We start from the raw sequence: 25801 nt of genomic DNA, 5'->3' as shown, positions 1-25801 counted from the left end.
TTGTAAAAAACGGCCATTTTGGACCTTTCGCAGGCTGTTTTGCAATAACCAATTAACCAAATTAAACTTACCGTACTTCAAATTGTAGGTTTTTTAATTTACTACAACTTTCTATTAAAAAGTTTTTCTCTAAAATCAATATCCTAAGCTGCAAAATTAAAAATAATTAAAAATTTGCAAATTTAACAAATGAAAATCGCAATTAAAAAAAAGCGCACAATATTTTTGGTTACATTTTAGTAGAAGTTATTCCTGGCATCGTCCTTTACAACACCTGATAGGTTTCAAAAATTCCTGAATTATATCCTGAAATCGACCTATTTGTCACCCACAGCCTGGGGTACAAGTACTTGTTGGGCTGACCTGTCAACTATGGTACAGGTACTGCAAGCGCCAGTTAACTTGGCGAGACGCATTGCACAGTGGCTTATGGGATGATCATCAGTCTCAGTGTCGTTGTGCGTATTCGCTGTCGCCAAGTTAACTGGCGCTTGCAGTACAAATGATGAACATGCACATAAAAAACCGTACAAGCAGTTTCGTAATGATCTCTGGACCTTACAAAAATTGTGTGTTGGGACAAACCTACTACAGGGTGAGTCATGAGGAACTGTACATACTCCTACCTCGTATAGAGGCCCCTATGGGGAATAACAAATGACCATTAAACAGTGTCTGCTCCCATTGTTTAATAATATACAGTGCGAGTTTCTCATTTTGACAGAAATTTATATTCGTCATAATTTTTGAACGCTCGAATCGATGTGTCTCTTATTTTGGTCAATCGTTACACTATTACCACCTAATTAATTGATTTATTCAAACTAGAAAAAAATCAGGTCCGGCGTTAAAAAATTAGTTCGTTTTGGTATTAGAAAAAATTTCACCCTGTATACAAAAAATTTCATCCTGTATACGCTTTTTGAAAACTCTAATATGAATTTTACAAATTAGACAAATAGGCCATTGAAATGGCATATTTATTTTTTCCCCACACGATTACTTAATTTTTTATTAAAAAATCAAATTTCGCAAAATCGCAATTTTACCATAAAAATAAAAAAAATTAAACAACGTTTTTCTTAAAATTAAAAGTTTCACCATTTCTTTTTTCTAAAACACGTCTAGATCTAAAACTCCCCACACATTTCCCTTTGACTCTATAGTTTAACCTAGACGTGATCAAATAGGCAAATTTTAAATTTTTTCACTTCATTTTTGCGATTTAACTTTGCAATTCACGAATCTGTACCGTTTATTTTTAAAAATTCATAACTTTTACGAGAAGAAGACTGAAAGTCTAAAACAATTTTTATAGTCTTCACAATGGTAAGAAATATGTGCTGTAAAAATTTCAGAAAAAAAAATATTAAAATGGAACAGAGTTGTAGCGAGTTACCGTGATTTCATTTTTTTTTTTTTTTCATTTTTAGGTTAAAATTCCGATTTTGACAAATTTGATTTTTTAATAAAAAATTAAGTAATCGTGTGGGGAAAAAATAAATATGCCATTTTAATTGCCTATTTGTCTAATTTGTAAAATTCATATTAGAGTTTTCAAAAAGCGTATACAGGGTGAAATTTTTTCTAATACGAAAACGAACTAATTTTTTAAATCCTGGCCTGATTTTTTTCTAGTTTGAATAAATCAGTTGATTGGGTGGTAACATAAATTAAATATTTGTTAAAAAAAAATTAATTCTTGTAATAAAAATATTTTTTTAAATCTATGGTTCACTTTACCAAACTTTTAATAATTATTCATAGTCAAATTTGATTTTTTTATAAAAAATTAAGTAATCGTGTGGGGAAAAAATAAATATGCCATTTTAATTGCCCATTTGTCTTATTTGTAAAATTCATATTAGACTTTTCAAAAAGTGTATACAGGGGGAAATTTTTTCTAAGACCCAAACGAACTAATTTTTAAAGCCGGACCTGATTTTTTTCTAGTTTAAATAAATCAGTTGATTGGGTGGTAACATAAATTAAATATTTGTTTAAAAAAAATTAATTTTTGTAATAAAAGTTATTTTTTACATCTATGGTTCACTTTACCAAATTTTTAGTTCATAGTTAAATTTGATTTTTTTATAAAAACTAAGTAATCGTGTGGGGAATTTTTTTTTGCCTATTTGTCTAATTTGTAACATTTATATTAGAGTTTTCAAAAAGCGTATACAGGGTGAAATTTTTTCTAAGACACAAACGAACTAATTTTTTTATAGCCGGACCTGATTTTTTTCTAGTTTGACTAAATCAGTTGATTGGGTGGTAATAGTGTAACGATTGACCAAAATAAATAAAATTATGACGAATACAAATTTCTGTCAAAATCCGAAACTCGCCCTGTATATTATTAAACAATGGGAGCAGACACTTTTTAATGGTCATTTGTTATTCCCCATATGAGCCTCTATACGAGGTAGGAGTATGTACAGTTCCTCATGACTCACCCTGTATAGTTAGGCAAAGAATGGAAGGTTTGGATGTTAAAGGAAATATAAATTATTTCTTTGCAATGTTCCTCCAATTTTTTTGCATATTTTATTTATAGTAACTTTATTACTGTTTATTATTGATAAAAATTAAGGTATCACTATTTGTGATTACATCCTTAGCCAAGTGGTCAACCTTTTGATTATCTACTACTATATCTACATGACCTTTTACCCATAAAAATATCACACCTTAACACATTCTGTGCGCATGACTCCGATCGGAGTCAGTGTGATACTTTACTAGATGAGCATGACTCTGATCGGAGACAGTAACCTCTTGATTTTTAAAATGGTATATTTTTGCCTCTCCTGGATAACAACTCTCGAGAATGTGTTAATCAAACAATTTTTAATGTTGCATAAAGTAAAGTCAAGCTTATAGGCAAAATTCAGCAACATGATTGCCTGTTAGTTTTTAAATTGAAGGTTCTACATTTGGAAGTTATTCACCAACATAAAAACTAGGATAGCCAGATTAAGCCTTAACTACACATTCCCCCATTACATAAACATATACAGTAATACAACCTGCCACATCCGGACGGTTCTGCCGTCCGGATCTACCGAGAAAGACAGTTCTGCTGTTAGGCAACGCACCCTCTCATCGCGACCCATAAGAACTAAAAGATGGCGAAATAATGTATTATAAAATCTATAAAACGTGTCTATCGACTAAAGTTATTGACGGCGTCAATACTGGAAAGTATGAAGGAGAAAACGTTTCAGAGACTATACCTATACAGAGAAGTGGTCTTGATATCCGGATTTTTTCATATCCGGATCGGTCTGTCGCCACATTGGATATGGCCGGTTTTAGTGTATTCTGAAAACATCTTTAGATAAGCCCTGGATGAATTAGAAGATGGTATTACAGTAAATGGTCAATTTATAAACAATATTAGATATGCAGATGACACTGTATTGCTGGCATAAAGTGTGCAGGGGCTCCAAAGAATGATCGATAATGTAAACATGTTACAAAAAATATGGTCTAAATCTAAATTGTAAGAAGACAAAAATAATGATCATTAATAAGAACAAGAAATGCCCAAATTACAATAAATTACAAGCTTTTAGAAAGAGTGGAAAAAATATGCTACCTGGGCTGCAATATTTAAGATATCTGGGATGATAGCTGCGAAATAAAAACTCTTTTTGAAAAGGCGAGAAACACGTTTTAACAATCTTAGTAGGCTCCGGGCACAGACATATATTCTGTCTGGTCAATCTTAGGAAAGGGAAGTTCTAACGTTAACTGTTCAATTTCGAGCTGCAGTGAATAAAATTAGATGGGTCAATGAATTCGCCAACATCATAAAAATATGGGCACCTTTAGTAGAAAGATCATTCCCCAGGGGCATATCAAAATTAAAAGTTAACAGAAAGTTATGTACTAAATAAGAAACATTAAAAATGATCTTGCACATGTAATAAGAAATCATTGAAATGAAAGATTCACAGAAATATTCAGGGGTCAGTGATGTGATTGTTATTTTCATATTTGATGTTATTTTCAATTTTCACTTAAATAGTATTTGCATAAAAGTTGTAGAGGTTGGTGTAAAGTTGAGGCAATTTATTATATATTTTATACATGTTTAAAAAATAGTTTTGTTTGATTATAATTGAACTAATTATAGATTCAAGGTGACAAGTAGCTGAAATACTGTTTATTTTAATTTTATGATAATTCAAGAATTCTTTTAACTAAAAAACTAGTAAATCTGTATTTGTATTGCTGTATTTTGAATAAAATAGGGTATTGAAAATATTTTCTTTTGGTGCAGGCAGCTTTAACCCCATTGGCTGGTGAAGTAGCAAAAGCTCGTCAGAGGTTAATCGAAAGTAGGGACACTTTTACAGTGAGTAAAATTACCCTACAGTATGAGTAATAACAAAATAAGCTGTAATTAGGTCATGGAAATATTTTTAGAGAATATATCAATGAACTAAAAGTATTAAAATTAAGACTATATTTTTATGACATTCCCCTAATTGCAGCATCCTATATAGCTGATGATCAGTTCAATTGTTACAAGGTGAACTATAACAGGTATTATTTGACACAACAACTATCTGAAGAAAATTGTTTTTAAAAATTATCATCATCATTATCCAACCAATTCACGTCCACTGCTGGACATAGGTCTCCCCCAATTGTTTCCACACTTCACGGTTTTGTGCTGATTGTTGTCAGTTTTTACTAATTCGCCTGATATCATTTTTCCATCGGGTAGGCGGTCTTCCTCTACTGCGCTTATCTTCCCTCGGTCTCCATTACATCAGCTTTCGTGTCCAACTTGAATCTTTCAGCCTGGCGACGTGTCCTGCCCAGTTCCATTTGAGCCTGCTGATACGTTCTACAACATCTGTAATATTAAAAATTATAAATTTGATTAAATGAAATATTCATCTATCGTATCAAAAGAAGTAGATTCTAGCGAGTTCTGTGAATATGTACCACGTTGTTGCGATTTTCCAGATTATTCAGTGTATGCTGTTTGCATTCTTGACTCTGAGTCACGCAGGAGTTAAGGTCAGAGAAGTATTGATTAGAAATTTGGTCCTAGGTTTCAGTGGATTTCTAGGGGAGCGTGAGTTCCAATTGTGACATCTAGTACACCTTTAAGTTTTCTCAGGAGGTCCTTCTCCATATAAACAGTCCGAGGTTTCAACATTTTATCTCACCAGTAACTATTCAAGTTGTATGATACAGGTGATTGATAATCCAAGATGTTCTCCTTATTTCTTATGCAATGGTTTTATTGTACCTGTATCAATTCACAACGAACCCTCTTGGGTATCAATTTGACCATCAATGTACAAGATGTGAACTATGACTTTTATTTATTTCTTATAAATGCATGCTAGTGTACCAGTAACTTAGCTCATGTTTTTCATCTTATCGTGGATTATTTTCTAGGTCATTTCTTCCAGACTTCTTTGTCACTGTGTTTACCTCCTTCTACAATGGTTTAAACTTACGGCCTCGTGAAATTGAATTAGCGATTTTATGTTCCAAAACAATAGTAATAGCTTCATCTAACAATTTTGGTCTTGTTAACTGTAAAGCTTTTTGTATTTCGCTCTCTCTCTCTCTCTCTCTCTCAAACCATTAACGAAGGTATCTATCACTCTTGTAAATGGGTGTCTCTATAGCGTTTTCCTAATCTGTTGAATAAAATCTGATAACAGTTTTCTTGATAAATTTTACCTACCCTTTTAATATATAATAATCAATTAATATGCATCAATTACAGCAAATTGTTTTTTGAAAATGCATATTTGACATTAATTGTGTGGTGTAGTGACAATTGAAGTGATCCTTTCCTATATAATCGTCCCTACCATTTCCAACTATCGAATGTGAAAAATCGTCGGGTTTTTCAGATTCGATACCTTGCCCTCGCATTATACGTGATATATCTTGTGGCAAATTCTCGTTATTGTAGCTTGATTAGGAGCGCGGGAAACATGCTCTTTAACTCTTAAACCATCGAATATGAACATTTTTTCATTGAGTTGACTGCAAACTGACGAAAATGGTTATATTCGATACTTTTGTTTTGGATAAATATAACTAAAGGTATATTTATACAACGCTTAATGTCGAATGTGTCACATTCGTTAGTTTGTGTTGTAATTTACTCAACAGTTATTCAATTATAATCTCTAAACTGTCGAAAATGCTAAACTGCTGAGACAGGCTTTAAGCCTGATTCTCATTAGACGTGCATGGAACCGAACCGGCAACGGCAAGGCACGGGCAAGGTTTTCGGAGCCAATTCACACTGCGAAAGGCTTGCCGCGGGTTGGTTGCTTTGTGTAGTGAACAGTGTTGAAATTGAACGTTAATAAAAATTGCTATTAGACGAAGAAACAGAAAATGGAAACAAATATTGCAGAAATAGAAAAAGACGTTGTTGGGTGCTTAAAATGCTAAAGAAACGCACAAAAGAAGGAGAATTTGCAATCTTACATTCCGAACTTTTATACGATCAGACAAAATTTCTTAAATATAACCGAATGACAGTGAATGAATTTAACAACTTATGGCTGCATATTGAACCATAATATTGAACCTATTTCTATAGTCACCCATCAAAAAAACCAATGAAACACCAAGACAGTACAAATTACTGCATATGCAGACGATGTAGTTCTACACTTTAACACGACTAACTGAAGCGTTCAAAAACATTGATCCTGAAGCACGAAAAAGAGAGCTTTAAATAAACGAAGCAAAAACGAATGACATGACCGTCAAAAGAACACCTGACAATGATAATTACATCACAATAGATAACTATACTCTTGAACGTGTGGATGCCTTCACATATCTGGGGCACAGAAATCAGAAGAATTTCGTAAGTATCGAAATTAAATGCACGTATTTCCAGAGTGGAATCGTACATACTATGCTATTAAAAGATTGATGACATCGAAATTATTAGACAAAAGAATCAAAATGACTATCTACAGAACATTGATTAGACCCGTATGGTTGTGAAACCTGAGAATGACGAAAAGGGATGAAGCCTAACTCAGTTCATTCGAGAGAAAAATACTGAGAAAAGTATATGGCCCGGTGCAAGCAAAAGACGGCATTTAGAAAATCAGTATAGAAACAACGAGGTTAATGAATTGAATGAAGGTTACGATATTGTACAATTTGTGAAAAGTCAAAGACTATCATGGCTGGGACATGTGCAGAGAAAAGACAATGAATAAACAACAAAGAAAATATTACAATGGAAGCCGATAGGAAGGCGAAAAAAAAAAGAAAGGGCCAGAACAAGAGGCATGGATGATGTGGAAGATGACATGAAAACCATGAACAATGGTTGGAACATTGGAACATCTCCAATGGAGAAAAAGTACACAAGAAAAATCTGAATGGAAGGACATAGCCAGGCAGGCAAAGACCCATCCAGAGTTATGATGCCAAAAGAAGAAGAAAAATTGGCGCATATTGAGGGACCTCTTCAAAAACAAAACACTTCTTTTCTCTATCGTCTTTATAAAACTGATTTTAAATAACCAAGATTGCAGATTGCTTGCCGGTAAGGTATTCACACTGTAGTGACCTTCACGGCACATGCTAGGCAAAGATTGTTTCGAAAAGAACGTCGCATGCAAAGCCCGTCGCTTGCCGGTGCCTGGCACGCATAGTGTAAATTACATCCCGTGAAGTGCATAAGATTTTATGTAAAATGTATCTTGCCGAGCCGATGCCTTGCCCATGCCGAGCACTTGCCTTGCGTGCTAGTGAGAATCAGCCTTAAATGCAAGTGTTTACAATGGACCATGATAGTGTGACGTCAAAACGTCAAAATTTTTCCAAACACGTTGTGTCTAGGGTATACGCTACCGTGTACGCAAATAAAAAAGTTGGTAGAATTAAACGTCATAACAAATATTTTTCTATCAAACAAACACTAAACATATCAAAATAGCGTGTATCAAAATATACAGTCACTGCCCACACTAAATAGTCACTAGCTTGATGAAGTTTAACTTTTTTATTTGCGTACATTTTAGCGTGTACCTAGACACAACGTGTTTAGAAAACTTTTTTTGACGTTTTGACGTCACGACTATCACGGTCTATTTGTGCGAATTTTGTTTCAGTATCGCTTCCAAGAAATTCTTGTGAAGCAGTTGATGATTTCATTTTAACGGATTTTCATTATTTGAGTATACAGTTATTGGCTATTATACATTCGCAACTTTGAATCATCGGACCGAAATAAATCTTTGATTAATACAAAAAGCAAAATAACGAATGTGATTTTTTGGAAAGAAAAAAAATGATAAGCAGTCCAAAATTTGTTATCAATCTAACAAGGATTAAACATTACATACAAAAAAATATAAAAATTTTCCCATTTGTCAATTCGCTGATTTGGGAGTCTCTAAAAGAGTTATTTTGCTCTCCTGAAAAGTACCACTTTTCACATTCGAGAGTTGGAAATGGCAGGGACGATATGTTTAATAATATTTTTTAGTATTAATCAGCATTGTAACACATATGCATCAGTAGTTTATTAATTGAAATAATAATATTGTAGATATTCCTTTTTTACTACTGCTACTAATTCACACTAATAATACTAAGTGACAAAAAGGATGTCAAAAATATATCGAAAAAGTTCTTTGACAGTTTATTAAATCAAGAATTTGGCAGAAGACTAGTTGAGTTCATGGAGACAGTAACAGCAATGGTCACCAAAATAACAAACTATCAATGAGTTGCCCCAGATGATATTCCTGGGGAAGTGTGGAGAGCATTAGGACAGACAGGAATAAATCGTACTAACAGGTTTATTTTAAAGAATTATGGAAGTTGGAGAAATGCCAGACGAATTGAGAAGCAGTATATTAGTACCTGTTTACAAAAATAAGGGTGATATACAACAATGTACAAGCTATAGAAACTACTTAGTCACACTATGAAAATATGGCAAGGAGTGATTGATAGACTGATTTGCGAAGTGACCAAAATATCTGATAATCAGTTTGGCTTTATGCAAGGCAGATCAACAACAGATGCAATTTTCATTATAAGGCAGTTAATGGAAAAATACGGAAGTATCGAAACAAACACTCATGTTATTGATTGATATTGAGAAAACGTATATCTTTGGTTGGCGAAATGATTGGGAAAATTATATAAAACAGCCCTAAGACCAGCTACGATGTATGGAACAAATAGTTGGTCAGTTAAAAAGAAAGCGGAAGAATGAATGCATGTTAAATAATTTTTATTCAAACTTAACAAGATAGCATGAGAAAAATGTGGAAAGAAGAAATGGATAGAGAAATTGTATAGAAACTTACGGAAATAAAAGGCAGATATCGAGCACTGAGTTTTATTAAATCTTGCCTAAGTATACTTTCGCTCCTAGAGCATCCTCAGGGGCATTCCGTCAAAAAAGGAAGGTATCCTCGAATGTCATTAACATTTCTCTGAATGGTGGCAACTTAACATTTAACAAATACTTAACATACACTAGACGAAGGACAAACAGATAAATTTGATTGCCGGTACTTGGGTACTCCTACATTTTGAAGATCATTGTACCTCCATCTTCAAAATGTAGAAGTATCCAAGTACCGGCAATCCAATTATCTGTTTGTCCTTCGTCTAGTGTGTGTTAAGTATTTGTTAAATGTTAAGTTAGTTGCCACCATTCAGAAAAATGTTAATGACATTCGAGGATACCTTCCTTTTTTGACGAAAGTATACTTGGGTAAGACATAATAAAACTCAGTGCTCGATATCTGTCTTTTATTTCCGTAAAATTCATATATTCGAGCATTCAACCACTTCTTATTTTGTATAGAAAACGACTGAATGCGTGGATAGTTATGCTCACATGATGCAGACATAGTTTGGCAAAGCCATAATCTGCTAAAGTAATACCAACATCTGACATATATCGGAAGAAGTTATTTAGTCAACATTATTTCAGTAGACGAACATTCAACCACATTATTTATTCTCGCCAGGAAAATTATAAGTGCTGTCTTACTAACAGTGGTTTACATATTTCACTGTAGTTTCATGTCTATTAAGGACGCATTTGTGAATATTAGTAGTTAATTAGTTGCATGCTTTTAACACATCTATTCTTGCGTTATGTTATATTAAAATTGTTGCAAATACTTGCTTTTTATGACGTGCCGTTCTGCTTCTCACTATTGTCTGTTTTTAAACCAAGAGGAGTAATTCAAATTTCCCGCACCGTAAAACTTGTTTGCAATTGGTCCAACCTCAGGCAAGTTTACTCCACTGTTATCAAATTTTGACACTGATGACATTTATAAAATTTTGACACTATTGGCATTTCATAGGTTAATTAAGTTATATCAGCGATTTGTTGTATTTTCTGCGTTATTCCTTTAATTTTTAGATTTTTAGTCTGTTTTTATATAAACAACGGTTGTTTTTAGAACTCTTTAGTGACGTATTAGTATAATATCATATTTATGGATTACCGTTAAAGGCATGATCAACCAAAAAATATGTATTTGGTGATAATTCTTGTGACTTTCTTGGGTGTGAATCTGTCTTTTTAGTTTACTCCTCTTGGTTTAAAAACAAAGTTTAATAATACTAAATGCAAATAAAAGAACTAATTAATATTCTTGTAATTTTAGTCAAACGTTGATTCCATAGACACTGGAGCCATAAAATTTATGGAGAAGAAAATAGTTGAATATGAAAAAAGTAAGTAACAATGTAATCCTTTGTTTAAATATGATAGAAGAGATAGGAAAAGGTGGAGGCTAGAAAGCGAGAAACACTGAAAAATAAACATTTTTTCTTAGAATTATCGCTATAGCTTTTAATTTTAAAAGAGAACTCCGTAAGTCAAAAAATGGTCACCAAAACAAAAGTAAAAACCTAATTTGTTGCCTCTCAACTCCCAACAAAGTAGTCTTTAGGTTAAGATAGTATGATGTATGACCTCCACGGTTGTTGATTACTGTCCCAGATCTGTTAGGCTAACTCATGATCAGATGGTCAATGTCCTGCTGGGGTATTCTGTTCCACTCCATTGAGAGGCCGTCAAAGAGTTGCTATTAAAAACGCACATTGAACGCAATATTTTGTTGTAAAATACATGTGCCCAATATGTCCCATACATGCTCTATTGGGTTTAAATCTGGCGATTGTGCAGGTCATGGTAAAACCTCAATTTCATTATCTTCGAGGAATATTTGCACGGCCCTGGCAGTATGCGGACGCGCATTGTCATGCATTAATTGAAATTGAGGACCAGCTTTTTGTGCAAATGGTACAACAATAGGTTCGAGAGTATTATCGCGGTAGTCTGTTGCATTTAGAAACCGTTCTAGACAAACTAGATTAGTTCTTCCACCAAGAGTGATGCCACCCTTTACCATTACACTGCTGCCTCGCTGTCTATGAACCTCCTGCACGGTGGTCAATCGTTCAGCATTACCAGATCGTCTCCAAATTCTTGTCCATCATATTATGGTGAAAATCCAAATCGGGACTCACGTGTAACGCAATTTGCTTGTTATTTTGCCCACTGAAGTCGATGAGCGCAATTTCCTCTGGATAACACAGGCACTCTCACAGGTCTTCTAGCATTTATCCCTACTTCATGCAGTCTATTTCTAATGGTTTGGCCACTTACAAACACCTGATGGGTCTTTTGTAGCCTCATTTGTAATTGTGAAGCAGTTACAGTGCGATCCCGTAAAGCCTGCATCCTAATAAAATGGTCTTCAATCTGGTTGGTTATCCTTGTACGTTCAGCAATATCACCAGTTTATTAAAACCTTAACCACAAACGATTAATGACACTTCTGTTCTCGTGGAGGACCTCAGTAACGGCTCTTTGACTTCTGTCAGCTTGAAGCATCTCGATAGCACGCCACTGCGTTTCGCGATTTAAATAATGTCTCCATTATTAGCAATTGCAAATCTAAATAAAAATTCCTAGACATCGAAAATCAAATACCAATAAAGAAATGTTACTTTTTAGTTTATAGACAAAAAACGCACATTGAGAAGAATCGACAAAACAACAAAAAAGATTAAAAACATAAATTTACTTTTTTATTTGCAGGTAACATTGATTTAAAGCTATTAATATAGGTGTCCCCTAGATTATGTTGATGTGTGTATATTTAATTAGATATTGGCATAGAAAACTTTTCACTTGTGATCCATTTTCACTACAAAACAACTGAATTTTCATTGATGTTTATATTTTGAAGGGTTTTTAATTTCGCCTTCGTATTTCATAGAGCAGCTATGATCAGATGTCATATCTAGATTCGATTCGGCTTCAAATTCAGTGCTAATACCTTATGCTATTTAGAAGTCTAGAAGGTCTTGCATTTTGTTAGGGTCCGTGGGCAAATATGTAGGTTTTCTGGTATATTTAAATTTTATGTTCTTTCCTGTGATCTCTGTTAGTAATTCCCATCATTTTGTTGTTATTAGCCGCAATTAGCCCCATAATACTTCAAGCCAGCAACTCCACTCCTAGTAAACAGCTACACCACAATGGCACAAATCTCTAACTCCCTGTCAATCAATAAAACTATACCTATCTACACCGAACCTCCCCATGTTTTCTTTTCAAAACATATAAAAACGTACTACCTGGACCCAAAAGAAAACTTTCTAGAAACCATTAATGGAAGATGGCCTGAACACCAATTCATATATACTGACGGATCCAAGTTGAGTGGAAAAGTAGGCTGTGCTTTTTATGACGCAAGCTCTTCCCAATATTACAAGTTCAAGCTACCAGATGAGTGTTCCATATATACCGCTGAAACAATTGCCATAGCAAAAGCATTTAGATACGTCCGGTCCAGAAACACACAGAATCATGTTATATTCACTGACAGTAAAAGTGCAGTTGACCGAATAACAAACCTGAAATCATCGAAAAACCTTACTAGCATAGAGGCAGAAATGTTAAAACTGAACTTTGAAGCAACAAAACAAAGGAAAGCAATAACTGTAGTGTGGATTAAAGGACACTCAGGAATAAAAGGTAATGATGTAGTAGATACACTAGCCAAATCAGCCACTGACACAGGATACGATCTAACCACCAATATTGTTCCATCTACAGATCTTACCTCCAAGTTTACTTCACATTTAAAACAATTGTGGCAGCAGGAATATAATTCATCAGTGACAGGGCTTAACTATGTCGGCCACCAAAATAACATACCATCAAAAAGCTGGTTTCATGGATTAACAAAAAGAAACTTCATTGTTACAATAAACAGAATTAGATCTAATTATGCTGGATCTAATTATGCATCTAAGGACTGGATGAAAACCCATATTGTCTATGCGGAGAAGTTGGTGATATGAACCATGTAATCCTAGAATGTTCAAGAAATAAGAAGAGCATTGAATCATTTTTCGAAGATATGGAGCTCAAATTCTGTTTGCCAGCCAATCTAAATTGTATAATTTTTAGTAATAATAGTAACATATCAATGTTTGTATAATCATTTAATTCGTTGCAAAATGAAATTGTAAAAAACTAACACCATTGGAAGCAATTCTGCGATACAAAATATTATTGTTCACGAAAAAATTAACAAAAAAAATATGTTAAAAAAGTAAAAAAAATCTTTCAGCAGTTCGACCATGGGCATTTATATCTGGATGGTTAGTAAGGTAGCTGCTATTTAGCTAATTTAGTTGCTACAGCCTGGGGCCGGCAAAACCGGAACAATAGCATAATATCAGTGCTATTGTTGATGATGAAGTATTTTAGGTCATGAATATGTCGACTAAGGCCATTGGCATTCCAGGCTGCTATTTGTATGACTTGTTCCATTAAACCATCTTTGTGACGAGCGTTGTGATTAGATTAATTATTGTATATTCTTCTTTAAGTACTGTCTCCTCTAAGGAGGTTGGTAATCATCACAGCTATTTTCACTTTTAGTATTGCAGCTCTGAACAAGTCGATGGAACTGCAATTATACCACTTTCTCAGATTGTTGAGCCAGGAGATGCGTTACATAATTGTATGCATGTGTGTTATGAGTTCTCGCATCATATTTTTGAGCTCAGTGATTTCATTTGATATGTTGGTTTGGTTGGTGGATTATTCAGGTTCTTGGTGAACTTGTCCAATTTATAATATGTTTATGACACAACCCTGAGAATTTGCCGGGCTGTTTTCTCTACAATTTATGGGCCACAATATGTGGGCCTTCAAATATGATAATATAGTTCATCAGTGTCTTTGTTTTGTAGATATATTTGTTGTTTTCCTTCTGTTTCAAGTCTACAAAAATAGATGTAGTGGTTTATTTGTTTTGATTTTCTTAGTGTGGTAAATATTTACTACTTCGTGGCCCAGTTCAATGGCGTACTGATAGATCAGCGGGCCCTGGTTCCAGTTGGGATGCGGGCCCGCCTGCCCAATAAAACCACACATTGTATATCAAAAGTTTTTAATAAACATTGAATATCAAAAGTTTTTAATAAACATTGAATATAAATCATCATATATCATAAAATGTATCATACATTTTTTATAAAAACTCAACCTACTCAACTTACTCACGGTTGTTGCTCCAAATTTTAGAGAACCGTTTGGATTGACATGAAATTTGGCATAAACATAGCTAACATGTCAAAGAAAAAAGGTGATATTGTGCCGATGTGTGATTTTGTCCAGGGGGTGAGTTTCTTCCCTTCTCGGGGGTGAAAAAATAACGTTCAAGATAAGTCCGGAATTTGATAAACTAACTAATTCTAAGCAACTTTAGTTCCATAGATTGTTTTCACTAAGTCAATACTTTTTGAGTTATTTGCGAGTGAATATGTTCATTTTTCAACAAAAAAAAACTACGTTTCTAGAGGGTTTTTCGGAAATAACTCAAAAAGTTCTCTGTATACCCAGTACGAGCGCAGTCGTAGTTAATGAAAAATAGGTTCTTATTCGTCAAATTCCAAATCGAATATTTTAACTCATCACACCTTTTTTAAAGTGAATTTCTGTTTTTCTTTAAAAGTTTCTAGCACCAAAAGAAAACAAGGTACGCTCAAAACAAAGTTGGTCATTTTTCTTGGTAAAAAAAAAATCGTAAAAATCACCACCTAATTAGCATCTCAAATGAAACTAATCGTTACCGCTTCACAAGTTATTTGACTTACCTATGTATTGTTTATATAATCTGTAAGTTTTATCGGTTCAAAGTTCTCATTTTTGAAAAAAATTGGTTGAGTAAAAATTGTTTTTTAATTATGAAAAAATTTTTTTTAAATAACTTAAAAATTATTGGTGATACTAAAAATCTCAAGTAGTAAAAAAATATGCTATTGGAAATATTTTGGACTTTTTGTTTTCTTGAAAAAAATTGGTTAAGGTATGGCTATTCAAAATTTGTATATACACTCGTGATTAGTGACTCGTTTAGCCCATTTAACTACAGCCTTTTCAGAAATAAGCACTATGAACCAATGAATCTTACAGATCTTATAAAAAATACATAAGTAAAGTAATTTGTGAAGCGGTAACGATTAATTTCATTTCGCATTTTTCAATTTTTCGATCAACATTATTTTGATCGCAACTTACTTACTTTTCATGTTAGAAACTTTTTTAACCTTTAAGTACTAACACCCCGTCTCTCAGACGGCATCGCTTGTCGAAAGTGGGTTATTTCCCTTCCTAGAAAATTTTGAAGGTCGCCCGTTTATGACTTTTCAAGTTGGGTTGTTCTTTAGTAGTATTGAATTCGGCAATCTGCGGCAGGTTGTTATTCGAAAGATATTTAGGCTCAAAATGTGATTTCCGTCTAATAGACGGGGTGTTAGTGTTTGTGCCCAGTTTGTCATTACACATAATGTGCCCCAGTTCGTCAAAAAACATCAAACAATTGAATAAAGACCCTGAGGAAACTCTTTTGAAATGGTTTGATGTGGTAGAAGACGACATAAGCGAAGTGGAATCAATTTGTGATGAAAATGTTGCCACTGACTACTATTGCTACATTGTACTAACTATAGTACCCGTCAGTTTTTTTTATTTTAACATTTTTTAAAAACCTTTTTATTTTCATTTTTCTTACTCTTTGTTAACTCGGTTATAAATTTTTATTAAGATTCTTTATTTTGTTTAATTTTTATCACACTTTTTTTCTGGAGTAAAAAGGTACACCAACAATCCTTTCATTCTTGTTAAGATGTTTTTTATTTTAATAAATACAGAAAAACTAGATTAATTACTGTGTTTTTTAGATAAACAATACTTTCAGTAAGTCATCGAGATATTTTTTTGCATTAAAATATTTAACAAAAACAAAAATTACTACTAAAATATTAAACCCGTCTGTCAGGCGGTTAGTTTGTGTTTACGTCATTGACTTAAGATGTTAGTACTTAAGGGTTAAAAAAGAAAAACAAAGTTTTTTTTATTTTAAAAAAGTCGAAATCAATCTTCCCGCGAAAATTGCTTGATTTTTTGGTTATTTGGTAGAACTTACTTTTTATTAGCTGTAACTCTGCTGCTATATACTGGTCTACAGACTTTATATATACTCCACTTTTTTATCAGCTATATTTTTGCTAATAGTATTTTTTTAATAAAATACTTAAAATAAAGTTAAAAGTATTGACTTAGTGAAAAAACAATATAGAAAAAAAGTTGATTAGAATTAGTTAGTTCATCCAATTCAGGACTTATTTTAAACGTATATTTTTTTTTCTCGTTTTGTTCTTTGACATTATTAGCTATGTGTATGCCAAATTTCATGTCTATTCAAGCCGTTCTTTAAATTTTTTTGGTTTGAAGGTTTTGCAATATTTTACCGTGAGTGAATGGACTATTAAAGCAGTAAATTAATATTAATTATATCGTTTTTCATACTGACATGACTGATCACTTTACGCCAGTAGTTTTTATAAATAATAAAATTAAAAAATTTTCTACATCAGTCGTAATAAATTAAAAACCAATATCGGAAAACTACTACAGCTTTTAAAAAATGAACATTTAAATGAAATTTATATAAAAAAAATAGATTTTCAAATTGCATATTATGATACATTTATTAATAAGTTAAATAATTACATACAAATCTCTAGGGAAATAAAACCCTTAAATAATCAAAAAAAAAACTTGGATCGGTGAGGTTGATATCAAACGACGAGATTTTCTTAAAAATAAATTAGTGTCTATATTTTATCCTTATTATCGTTACCACTTAATACCACTATAAATAATTGTCTATATTTATGCAGTGTTATGATGAGGGTGCTATAAATCCAAACAAAAGGAGCATTGAGCGTCTTGGAATTATTTTTATGGCGGTATAAAACAGTATACAACTTGCATTGAATATCTATCTATTTTAATCTATCTGTTTCCGAATTTGCAGTTTTACAACTTCGTGCTAATATAACAAATAGTATAAAAGTGTTTGTGTTAGCACGTGTATAATCAAACAACGGCGGTTATTCTTTAAACAAGAAGTGTTGAGACAAGGGCTTTGTTTAGCAGGTAAAATGAAGGAACCTAAAGGGTCGTTTAAACACAGCGATAAATCAAACAACTTATCAAGGTCAATCGAGTTGTTGCAACTTATCATTGTGTGTAAACGGTGCATCGCACAACTTATCAAAGTTGGAGTTGGGTTGAAGGTGGTATCGCATTGAATCGCAGCGTCTAAACAGCGTTTCAACTTGTCATCACAACTAGTTGCTGTGACTTGTCGTTTTGTTTAAACGACGCTTAAACGGTGCATCGCACAACTTATCAAAGTTGGAGTTGGGTTGAAGGTGGTATCGCATTGAATCGCAGCGTCTAAACAGCGTTTCAACTTGTCATCACAACTAGTTGCTGTGACTTATCGTTGTGTTTAAACGACGCTTTACAATAAACAACGTTCTCTGTGTTACTTAATAAACTTGGTTTTCAAATTTTTGAATGAATAGGTATTTTTTGTTTTTATTTATAAATACCTGCTTACACAAAAATTAAAATGTATTAAGCAGTTACATTTCGTAGTGTGTACTTGTGTAGTTCAAAATGTCCCAAACAAATTAGAAACAAAAGAAGCAAAAAGCGGATTAAAGAGGGCCCCTGCGGGGCCCGGCCCTGGTTCCGCGGAACCATGTTTAGTACGCCACTGGCCCAGTTGTTTGATGTTTTCTTCTTTAATGTCTTCTATATCTATTGAGTATTGAGTGATGAATATTCTTTAAAACAACCCGGAAATGTTTATCTTAGTGTGGTTGCTAGGTATGCAATTCTGTTTTTTTTTTTTGTTGACAAGTGATTACAGTATAAGCTTCTACCGATTTAGGCTTAACTTTCATTATTTGGTCTTTTCCTAGTGCTTTAATTTGATACAAATCTTTACCTATATTGTTTAATAGCTTAATTAGCAGGTGTATGTTTTGTATGCTAGCAATAAAAATTGTAGATGGTTTTGGTTTGTTTTTTCTTTATTTTGTTCATCTTATATGTCTCATATTTCATAAGAAAACGTATTTTATACTATAACTATGGCAACACTGTTAGAATTACCCTTCTTGAGCTTATGAATCAGTTGTCATTAGTGTAATTTTTTGTTGTTTCATGGTATATAATGGCGGTGGCTTTTATAAACAAGACATATTTTAAATGGCAATTACATGAAAAATAATGTTTGTCCCCAATAAAGATCTATGGTACGTATTGTATTGTATGTGTATCAGTGAAATAGAATTCATTGATGTAAATTTCACATCCCTAAACAGTACCCTTTACGGTACGGAACTAGTACCCATTGTTTGTGTTTACCTTTTAATAACCTCAATCTTAAATGTTCAAGTGATGAAATTTAAAGGTAAAAAATACACTGACCTATTGTTACAGTTTTAAAATCCTTTAAAATGTTTTCCCATTTAATTTAATATAAATTACAATAATTATTGTATGAAATAAACAAGTTTAAGTAATTTTATTTGCAGTATATATGTATATATGACTCACGGTTATTAGACTTTATTACGGTTGTCTTGTCCGACGGTGGTGGGGAGACTTATATTTTTGACTTTACGTCACAAGAGTTTACATTCCCATATTTTTAAATGATTTTCTATCATTGAATGTGTGTTTTGTGTATATATGTGTATTATTTGTGTTATTATGAAATAATTAGACAAATAGTACACATTTTATCTTATACCGGGTGGTGAATCGTAAAAAGGGCCATAGGAAACTCAATGTAAAATTCTGAATTGTTGAATTTCTGCTTCCCTAATTATTTTACATCAAAAGTCATGAGAGAATACTTGTAGAGAATTAAAATCTGTATTAAAACCAAAAGTTAAAATTGTTCTACGATTTAAATGCATTCCAAAATTTTGAAAAATATGATACATTTGCCACAATAGGTATGCGTGTAAAAGTAAGGCCACACGTTACTATTTAACTGACAGTGCTCACACCATTGACTGAATAAAAAAATCTTTATTATTAATCCTTTCTCCGCAACTGAGGGTATCTTATCAACTGTATTGTTTTTAAACAATAGATGATAAAATAAAAATATTGACAGTTCAAAAATGTGAACATTATTGCATTGCGTGTGGCCTAAGTTTGGGCTGAAAACTAAAATGTATTACATTTTTACAAAATTTTGGAATATGTTTAATTACGTAGACCAATTTTAACAAAATTGGAAAGAAATCCTTTGTAAAAGGTATAAAAATTTTTTTATTAAAAATCCCTTAAAAGGGCTACATCACAACAAGTAAAAACCCTTTACATATAATATAGATGCCTTAAAAGTGCATACTTCGATAAAAAGGCCTGTGATGGTCACATGGCAAACAGGATAATGCCCTAAGGTAAGGTATACAGGTTTCCCCACACGTGGGATCCAAATTGAGTTGATCACATTTCAATGACTTAATGGCAAGAGTTGCCATTAAGTCATTGAAATGTGATCAACTCAATTTGGATCCCACGTGTTGGGAAACCTGTATACCTTACCTTAGGGCATTATCATGTTTGCCATGTGACCATCACAGGCCTTTTTATCGAAGTATGCACTTTTAAGGCATCTATATTATATGTAAAGGGTTTTTACCCAGATATTTTCTTTTGTGGCTCAGCTAGCATCCAGTTTATCGAACACTAATGATGATTTTTTATAAAAATCGAAAACGTTTTGTTGTGATGTAGCCCTTTTAAGGGATTTTTAATAAAAAAATTTTATACCTTTTACAAAGGATTTCTTTCCAATTTTGTGATTGATGGTATACAGCCAACTACAGGAAAACCTTTTCTTTTCCTTGTCAATTTTAACAGTTATTTGCAATACAGATTTCAATCCTGTACAAATAGTTTCTAATGTCTTTTGATGTACAATAATTATTAGGGAAGCTGGAATTCAACAGTTCAGAATTTTACATTGAGTTAATGCAAAATTTTGACGCATGTCAAAATTCTCAATGTGTTTTAATTGTATTCATTTTTTTCGAATCCTGAGAAAACTAATAAATATTTTTGAAAAATTTTAACTCAGAATGAAAGACTACATTATTACCGAGGGCTGAAAATCTCTGAAAACTTCTATAATGTTTATTTTAATAAGTTACAGGGCTGAAAATAAAAGAGAAGTGTAATATTTAATTTCAAATATTTTATTCAATAGAATCTGCTTGTTTATTCTAAGGGGCTTTCCGCCCTCGGTAATAATGTAATCTTGCATCCTGCGTTTAAATTTTTCTAAAATACTTGGTTTTCTCAGGATTCGAAAAAAATCATATTACGATTCAAATGACAGTAAACTCTCGTGACGTAATCTCACCCTTAATGTTCATTGGTTAGTCGATTTAGGCAACCGTAGTAATGTCTAAGAACCGTGTATATGACTAATAAAAGTGGCATGCACCACTTGGACCCAACTTCAAACCTGTGAGTAATGAACTACACACAACCAAACTTATATGGAATCATCTGATATTTCTTACTATTTCGTGCGAATTTAAAAAAACGAAGACACGAAGTCAAACACAATTTATTTTAAAGCAATTTAATTACAAATACGTAACAATTAAATAAAACAATAAAGTATTTAACAAACAAATTGAAACTAGTTGTTTTAAAGTCAATAGAATAAAAAATTTCAATGTAAAACTAATAATGTTTAAATTGTTTTTATTATTTTTTTTTTTTTTTGTAGTCAGTGTTATTACCTCTAGTCCTATGCAAGCTTCAGTTTGCGTGGGCACGCTCCTAATCAAATTTCAACATTTTGTTGTGGTAGGTTGCTCCATTCTTCAAGAGCAGCTTATACTAGTCGTGCGGTGTTTTGTGGATTATCCCGGCGAGCTCTAATTTTTTTAAGCATATCCCACAAATACTCTATAGGGTTAAGCTCGGGAGAGCAAGCAGTCCACTCCAAACAAGGGATACCTTCTGCTTCAATGATGTCTCTAGTCACTCTAATGGTATGTGGAGGTCCATTATCATGCATGAAAATTAAATTTTCTCCTGTTGCATATCTACAGAGCCTAACTACAGGTTATCAACATACCTGTGAGCAGTTAAAGTTGATTGGATGAAAATTAAAGGAGTTTTTTTACGGATCACAATTCCTCTCCAGAACATTATACTTCCCCTTGTATATTTGTGAATAGATCTGACAGTTTTCGTTCTTGCTTGTCTTCTTCAACCTCTAAGTACACGATTTCGCGGGTCATCAGATTTTACACCAATCCTGACTTTTTCTGAAAATAGCACATTTTGTCAATTCCCAATGTTCCAGTTTTGGTGATGAAGACACCAATTTAGGCGATCAATTTTGTGCTGCCTAGATAACTCGGAACTCATAACTGTCTCCTGCTGTATACTTCTTGGCATGAACTCTTCTTATCGTTTCAACTGAAAAAGTTACACCAGTAGCTTCCAAAAGCTGCCTTTGAAGCTGCAGGTGAGAAATGGTTGGGTGTTTTCCAGCTGATTGGACAATTAAACGATCGTGGCGAGCCGTTATTACTTTTTGGCGACTTTCCCTTGCTTTATTTTTAAGCTTTCCTAGTTCCTGTTACCTAGCATAGGTTTTGGACAGAACGCCCTGTGTTACGCATAGCTCTACAGCCATGTCCCTCTGAGAACATTACTTTCTCCACAAGACCAATATCTTTCCCCGTTGTAAGTTCTATAACCCCACATGATATTTTCGTTTTTGGACGGAAAAGTTAGTTTATTTATTTTCGTTCAATTTGTAACTCAAGCTTCATACCGTACCAAGCTGTACTATCTGATTGTCTTATCGATTTGTTTATTTTCAATAAAAACATTTATTCTTCGCAACAACAAGTTTTTTCAAAAGAAATAAATATTGCTTTGAAATACATGGTGACTCCATATAAGTTTGGTTGTGTGTATTACTTACGGGTAAAGTAAGGGGTGTTACTATCTATTCAAAAATAGTGAATAATGAGCATGTTATTAAACAGTCGTAGAAAATGATACTTATTAATGGCTTTGTTAAACTTTCACTTAAAACCAGTAGCTTTTTAATGTCCAAGGTATCACAAAAAAAAACATCTAAATAATCTATTTTCTTCTTTTTTAGCCATTACATCTCTTGTTACACAATTGAAAGCCTTGGAACTAAGAGTAGCTGCTTTGGAAAAAACAGACAGTCAGACCAAACCTGTACACCAAATCAACATACAGTCAGTACCTTCAGCGAAACCTGCCGTTAATGATGATGACGACGACGACGTCGATCTTTTTGGTTCAGATTCTGATGAAGATGATGAAGCAGCAGCCAAAGTTAGAGAAGATAGACTCAAAGCATATGAAGCAAAAAAATCAAAAAGTAACAAATAAAATAATATTAGAAAATATTGATCTACATTAAATATTTTTAGAACCTGTATTGATTGCCAAATCCAATGTCATCTTGGACGTGAAGCCTTGGGATGATGAGACCGACATGAAATTAATGGAACAACATGTTAGAAAGGTTGAAGCTGATGGACTTTTATGGGGTGCTGCTAAACTAGTCCCTCTAGCTTATGGAATTCACAAATTACAAATCTCATGCGTTGTAGAAGATGATAAAGTTTCTATTGATTGGTTAACAGAGCAGCTGCTAGAAATAGAAGATTTTGTAAGTGTCCATTGTGAAGTTACTTGTTTTGGGATAAGTTGAGAAAATGATGTTTTACGTTAGAACCTTATTATTTAAGAATATTGCTGTAATAATGTTGTTTAGCCATTGCTATCCCTAATTTTTCATTATTTCTGTCCCAATGTCCTTGGTCACAAGCTAATTCTTTTCTTCTTCATGTGCAGTGCTCGATTATCTAGCGTTGGCTATACTAATTTTGTTGACGGCAGCCAGGAAAAAATATGCAGAGGATCTGTTGATCCTAATTCTTTTGCTGTCACTATCTGCTGTAGTTTCATGTTAGATTCTCAATGTTTAAACTGTATTGGAAGTCCAACAAATAAATTGCATTGCAGCAAATGTATCCAAATGTATCTTCTTCTAATGTCGCTACAACCCTTTGTGTGCTTAACAATGTTCTTCCATTCTGTCCTGTCGGATACTTTCTTTCACTACTGCCTTATGTTCATGGTTTTAATACCTTCCTCTACGTCATCTATTCATCTTTTACGGGGCTTTCCTCTTGTTCTATTTCCTTGGGGCTTCATTCTCCGGATTACTTTTACAGCTCGATTATCTGGCATTATTTCTAAGTGACCAAGCCAGTTTAGTCTTTGTGACTTTACAAATCTAACAATATCTGCGCTCTGCTTTAGTTCTTCCAGCTCATAGTTCATTTTAATTCTCCACGAACCATCACTGCAATGGGTTGGTCCAAATATCTTTCTTAGTATTTTGCGCTCAAATATTCTCGTTGATTTTCATCAGTGGTTAAGAAGGTTCACATTTCACATCCATATGTGACCACTGGTCTAATGTTTTGTAGATGCTAAGCTTAGACTCACGATTCAGTAACTTTTTGATTGAGTCTTTCTATGCATAAAAGCAGTTATTACCGCTAAGAATCCGTGCTTATAATTCTTGACTGGCGTTGTTGTCATTTATTATTGAGCCTGGGCAGGGAAAAGTGGAGGCATATACGTAGGTATGGTTGTCTACCTTCAGATTCTAATGTTTATTCGACTTTGTGCACTCCATATATTTTGTTTTATTTTATTTTCATATCCAATTTTCTAACAACAGCTTCAAAAATTAAATTAAAAAGTGTTGTTGATAAGGCATCACTTTGCTTAACTCCATTTTGAATATCAAATGCCTCGGTCATATCTCTATCCATTCTCACCATGGCTTTGGAGCCCTCCAAAGTCATTCGTATAAGTTTATTTAACTTATTGGGTATTCCTAACATTGATAGTTGATTTAACATATTTTGTCTATCTACTTCATCAATCGCCAGTTTGAAATCGATATACAAGTTGTAAATGGGTATGTTACATTCAACACGTTTTCATGTAACATTTTTTTTTATTAACCCCGCCTTTATTACAATCTATCTATACAATCTATAGACAATAAGTAATACGGCTGACAATTAGGAATGACATGTAGGGAGGCATCCAGTGATGCACCCCTTTTTTAAAGCTTAGTCTACAATAATGACTATATCTAACATAAACTTATACACATTAGTTTAGTACCTATTATTCGATTAACTCTAACGGAACTTTTCGTTTTAACCTACGAACAGTACGCGGTTTATTCACTAAACTTTTTGCGAACACGTTTGGATGCACTTTAGTTTGGATTAGTTTTCCGTATGTTTTTTCGCGCACTTTTTGATATGTCATCTTTGACGTATGGTAGTCCGGCGTCCCGATGAATGGTTTCATTGGTTATAAACCATGGAACTCCTAGTATTGATCTCAGAATTTTGGACTGAAAACTTTGTATGATTTAAATGTTGGAATGTGCGGCGGTTCCCCATAATTCTAGCCCATAAGTCCACACACTGGTTTTAGGATGGATTTGTAGATTAGTATTTTATTGTCAGTTGATAGTTTTGATTTTTTGCCCAATAGCCAATATATGGTTCTTAACTTATGACCCAGTTGTTTTCGCTTAGTAAATATATGCTTCCTCCAGTTTAATCTTGTGTCCAAGTACATACCTAGATATTTAACTTCATCTCCTTGTCGGATTCCTTTACCGTTTAAGTATACAGCCGGACATGTTTCCCTACGCGTGGTAAATGTTAGGTGTAGTGATTTGTTTTCATTTATTTTGACTCTCCATTTTGTTATCCATTGTTGTGTTTTATTTAGGTTATTTTTGTAGGATTTCTGAGGCTATTTTGGGATTTTTGTTCGATGATAGTATTGCCGTATCATCCGCAAATATGGCTGTAGTGATATGTGTATCTGTCGGTAGGTCAGCAGTGAATATAAGCTATAATATAGGTCGTAGTACACTTCCTTGGGGCACCCCAGCAAGAATTTGTTGTATGTTTATGAATTCATTCTCATACTTTACCTGGAAGTTTCTGTTGGTGATATAGGACTTTAAGAGTATATAGTAATTTGTAGGTAAATTTTGTTTTAGTTTACATAATAGACCTTTATGCCAGACTTTATCAAATGCCTGAATTACGTCCAGAAATACCGCCGAGCAGTACCTATTATTTTCAAAATCCTCATTGATTCTCTCCACAATTCTATGTACCTGTTGTATTGTTGAATGTTGTTTTATAAACCCAAATTGGTGTGGTGGTATTAGTTTTTTGTTTTCTAGTATAGGCATTAGCCTAGTAAGTATCA

At 33.3% G+C, this 25801-nt stretch overlaps 1 protein-coding gene across 4 annotated transcripts in view; it reads left to right on the top strand.

Annotated features, from left to right (window-relative positions):
- LOC126893459 (probable elongation factor 1-delta) overlaps positions 1–25801 on the top strand; it is a 65471-nt gene that overhangs the window by 26831 nt on the left and 12839 nt on the right. For 2 of the 4 annotated variants that reach the window (XM_050663668.1, XM_050663669.1), the window contains exons 3-6: positions 4289–4363; positions 10665–10734; positions 22605–22853; positions 22906–23147. In XM_050663668.1, the coding sequence (XP_050519625.1) occupies positions 4289–4363; positions 10665–10734; positions 22605–22853; positions 22906–23147 (636 nt within the window). The remainder of the gene's footprint in view (positions 1–4288; positions 4364–10664; positions 10735–22604; positions 22854–22905; positions 23148–25801) is intronic. The other 2 variants (XM_050663670.1, XM_050663671.1) reach the window with 1 other exon arrangement.

The sequence above is a fragment of the Diabrotica virgifera genome, chromosome 10 (assembly GCF_917563875.1).
Source record: "Diabrotica virgifera virgifera chromosome 10, PGI_DIABVI_V3a".
In the NCBI taxonomy this organism is placed as follows: Eukaryota; Metazoa; Arthropoda; class Insecta; order Coleoptera; family Chrysomelidae; genus Diabrotica; species Diabrotica virgifera.
Note: the sequence above shows the minus strand (reverse complement) of the source record. Positions and strands in the feature narration are given on the sequence as shown.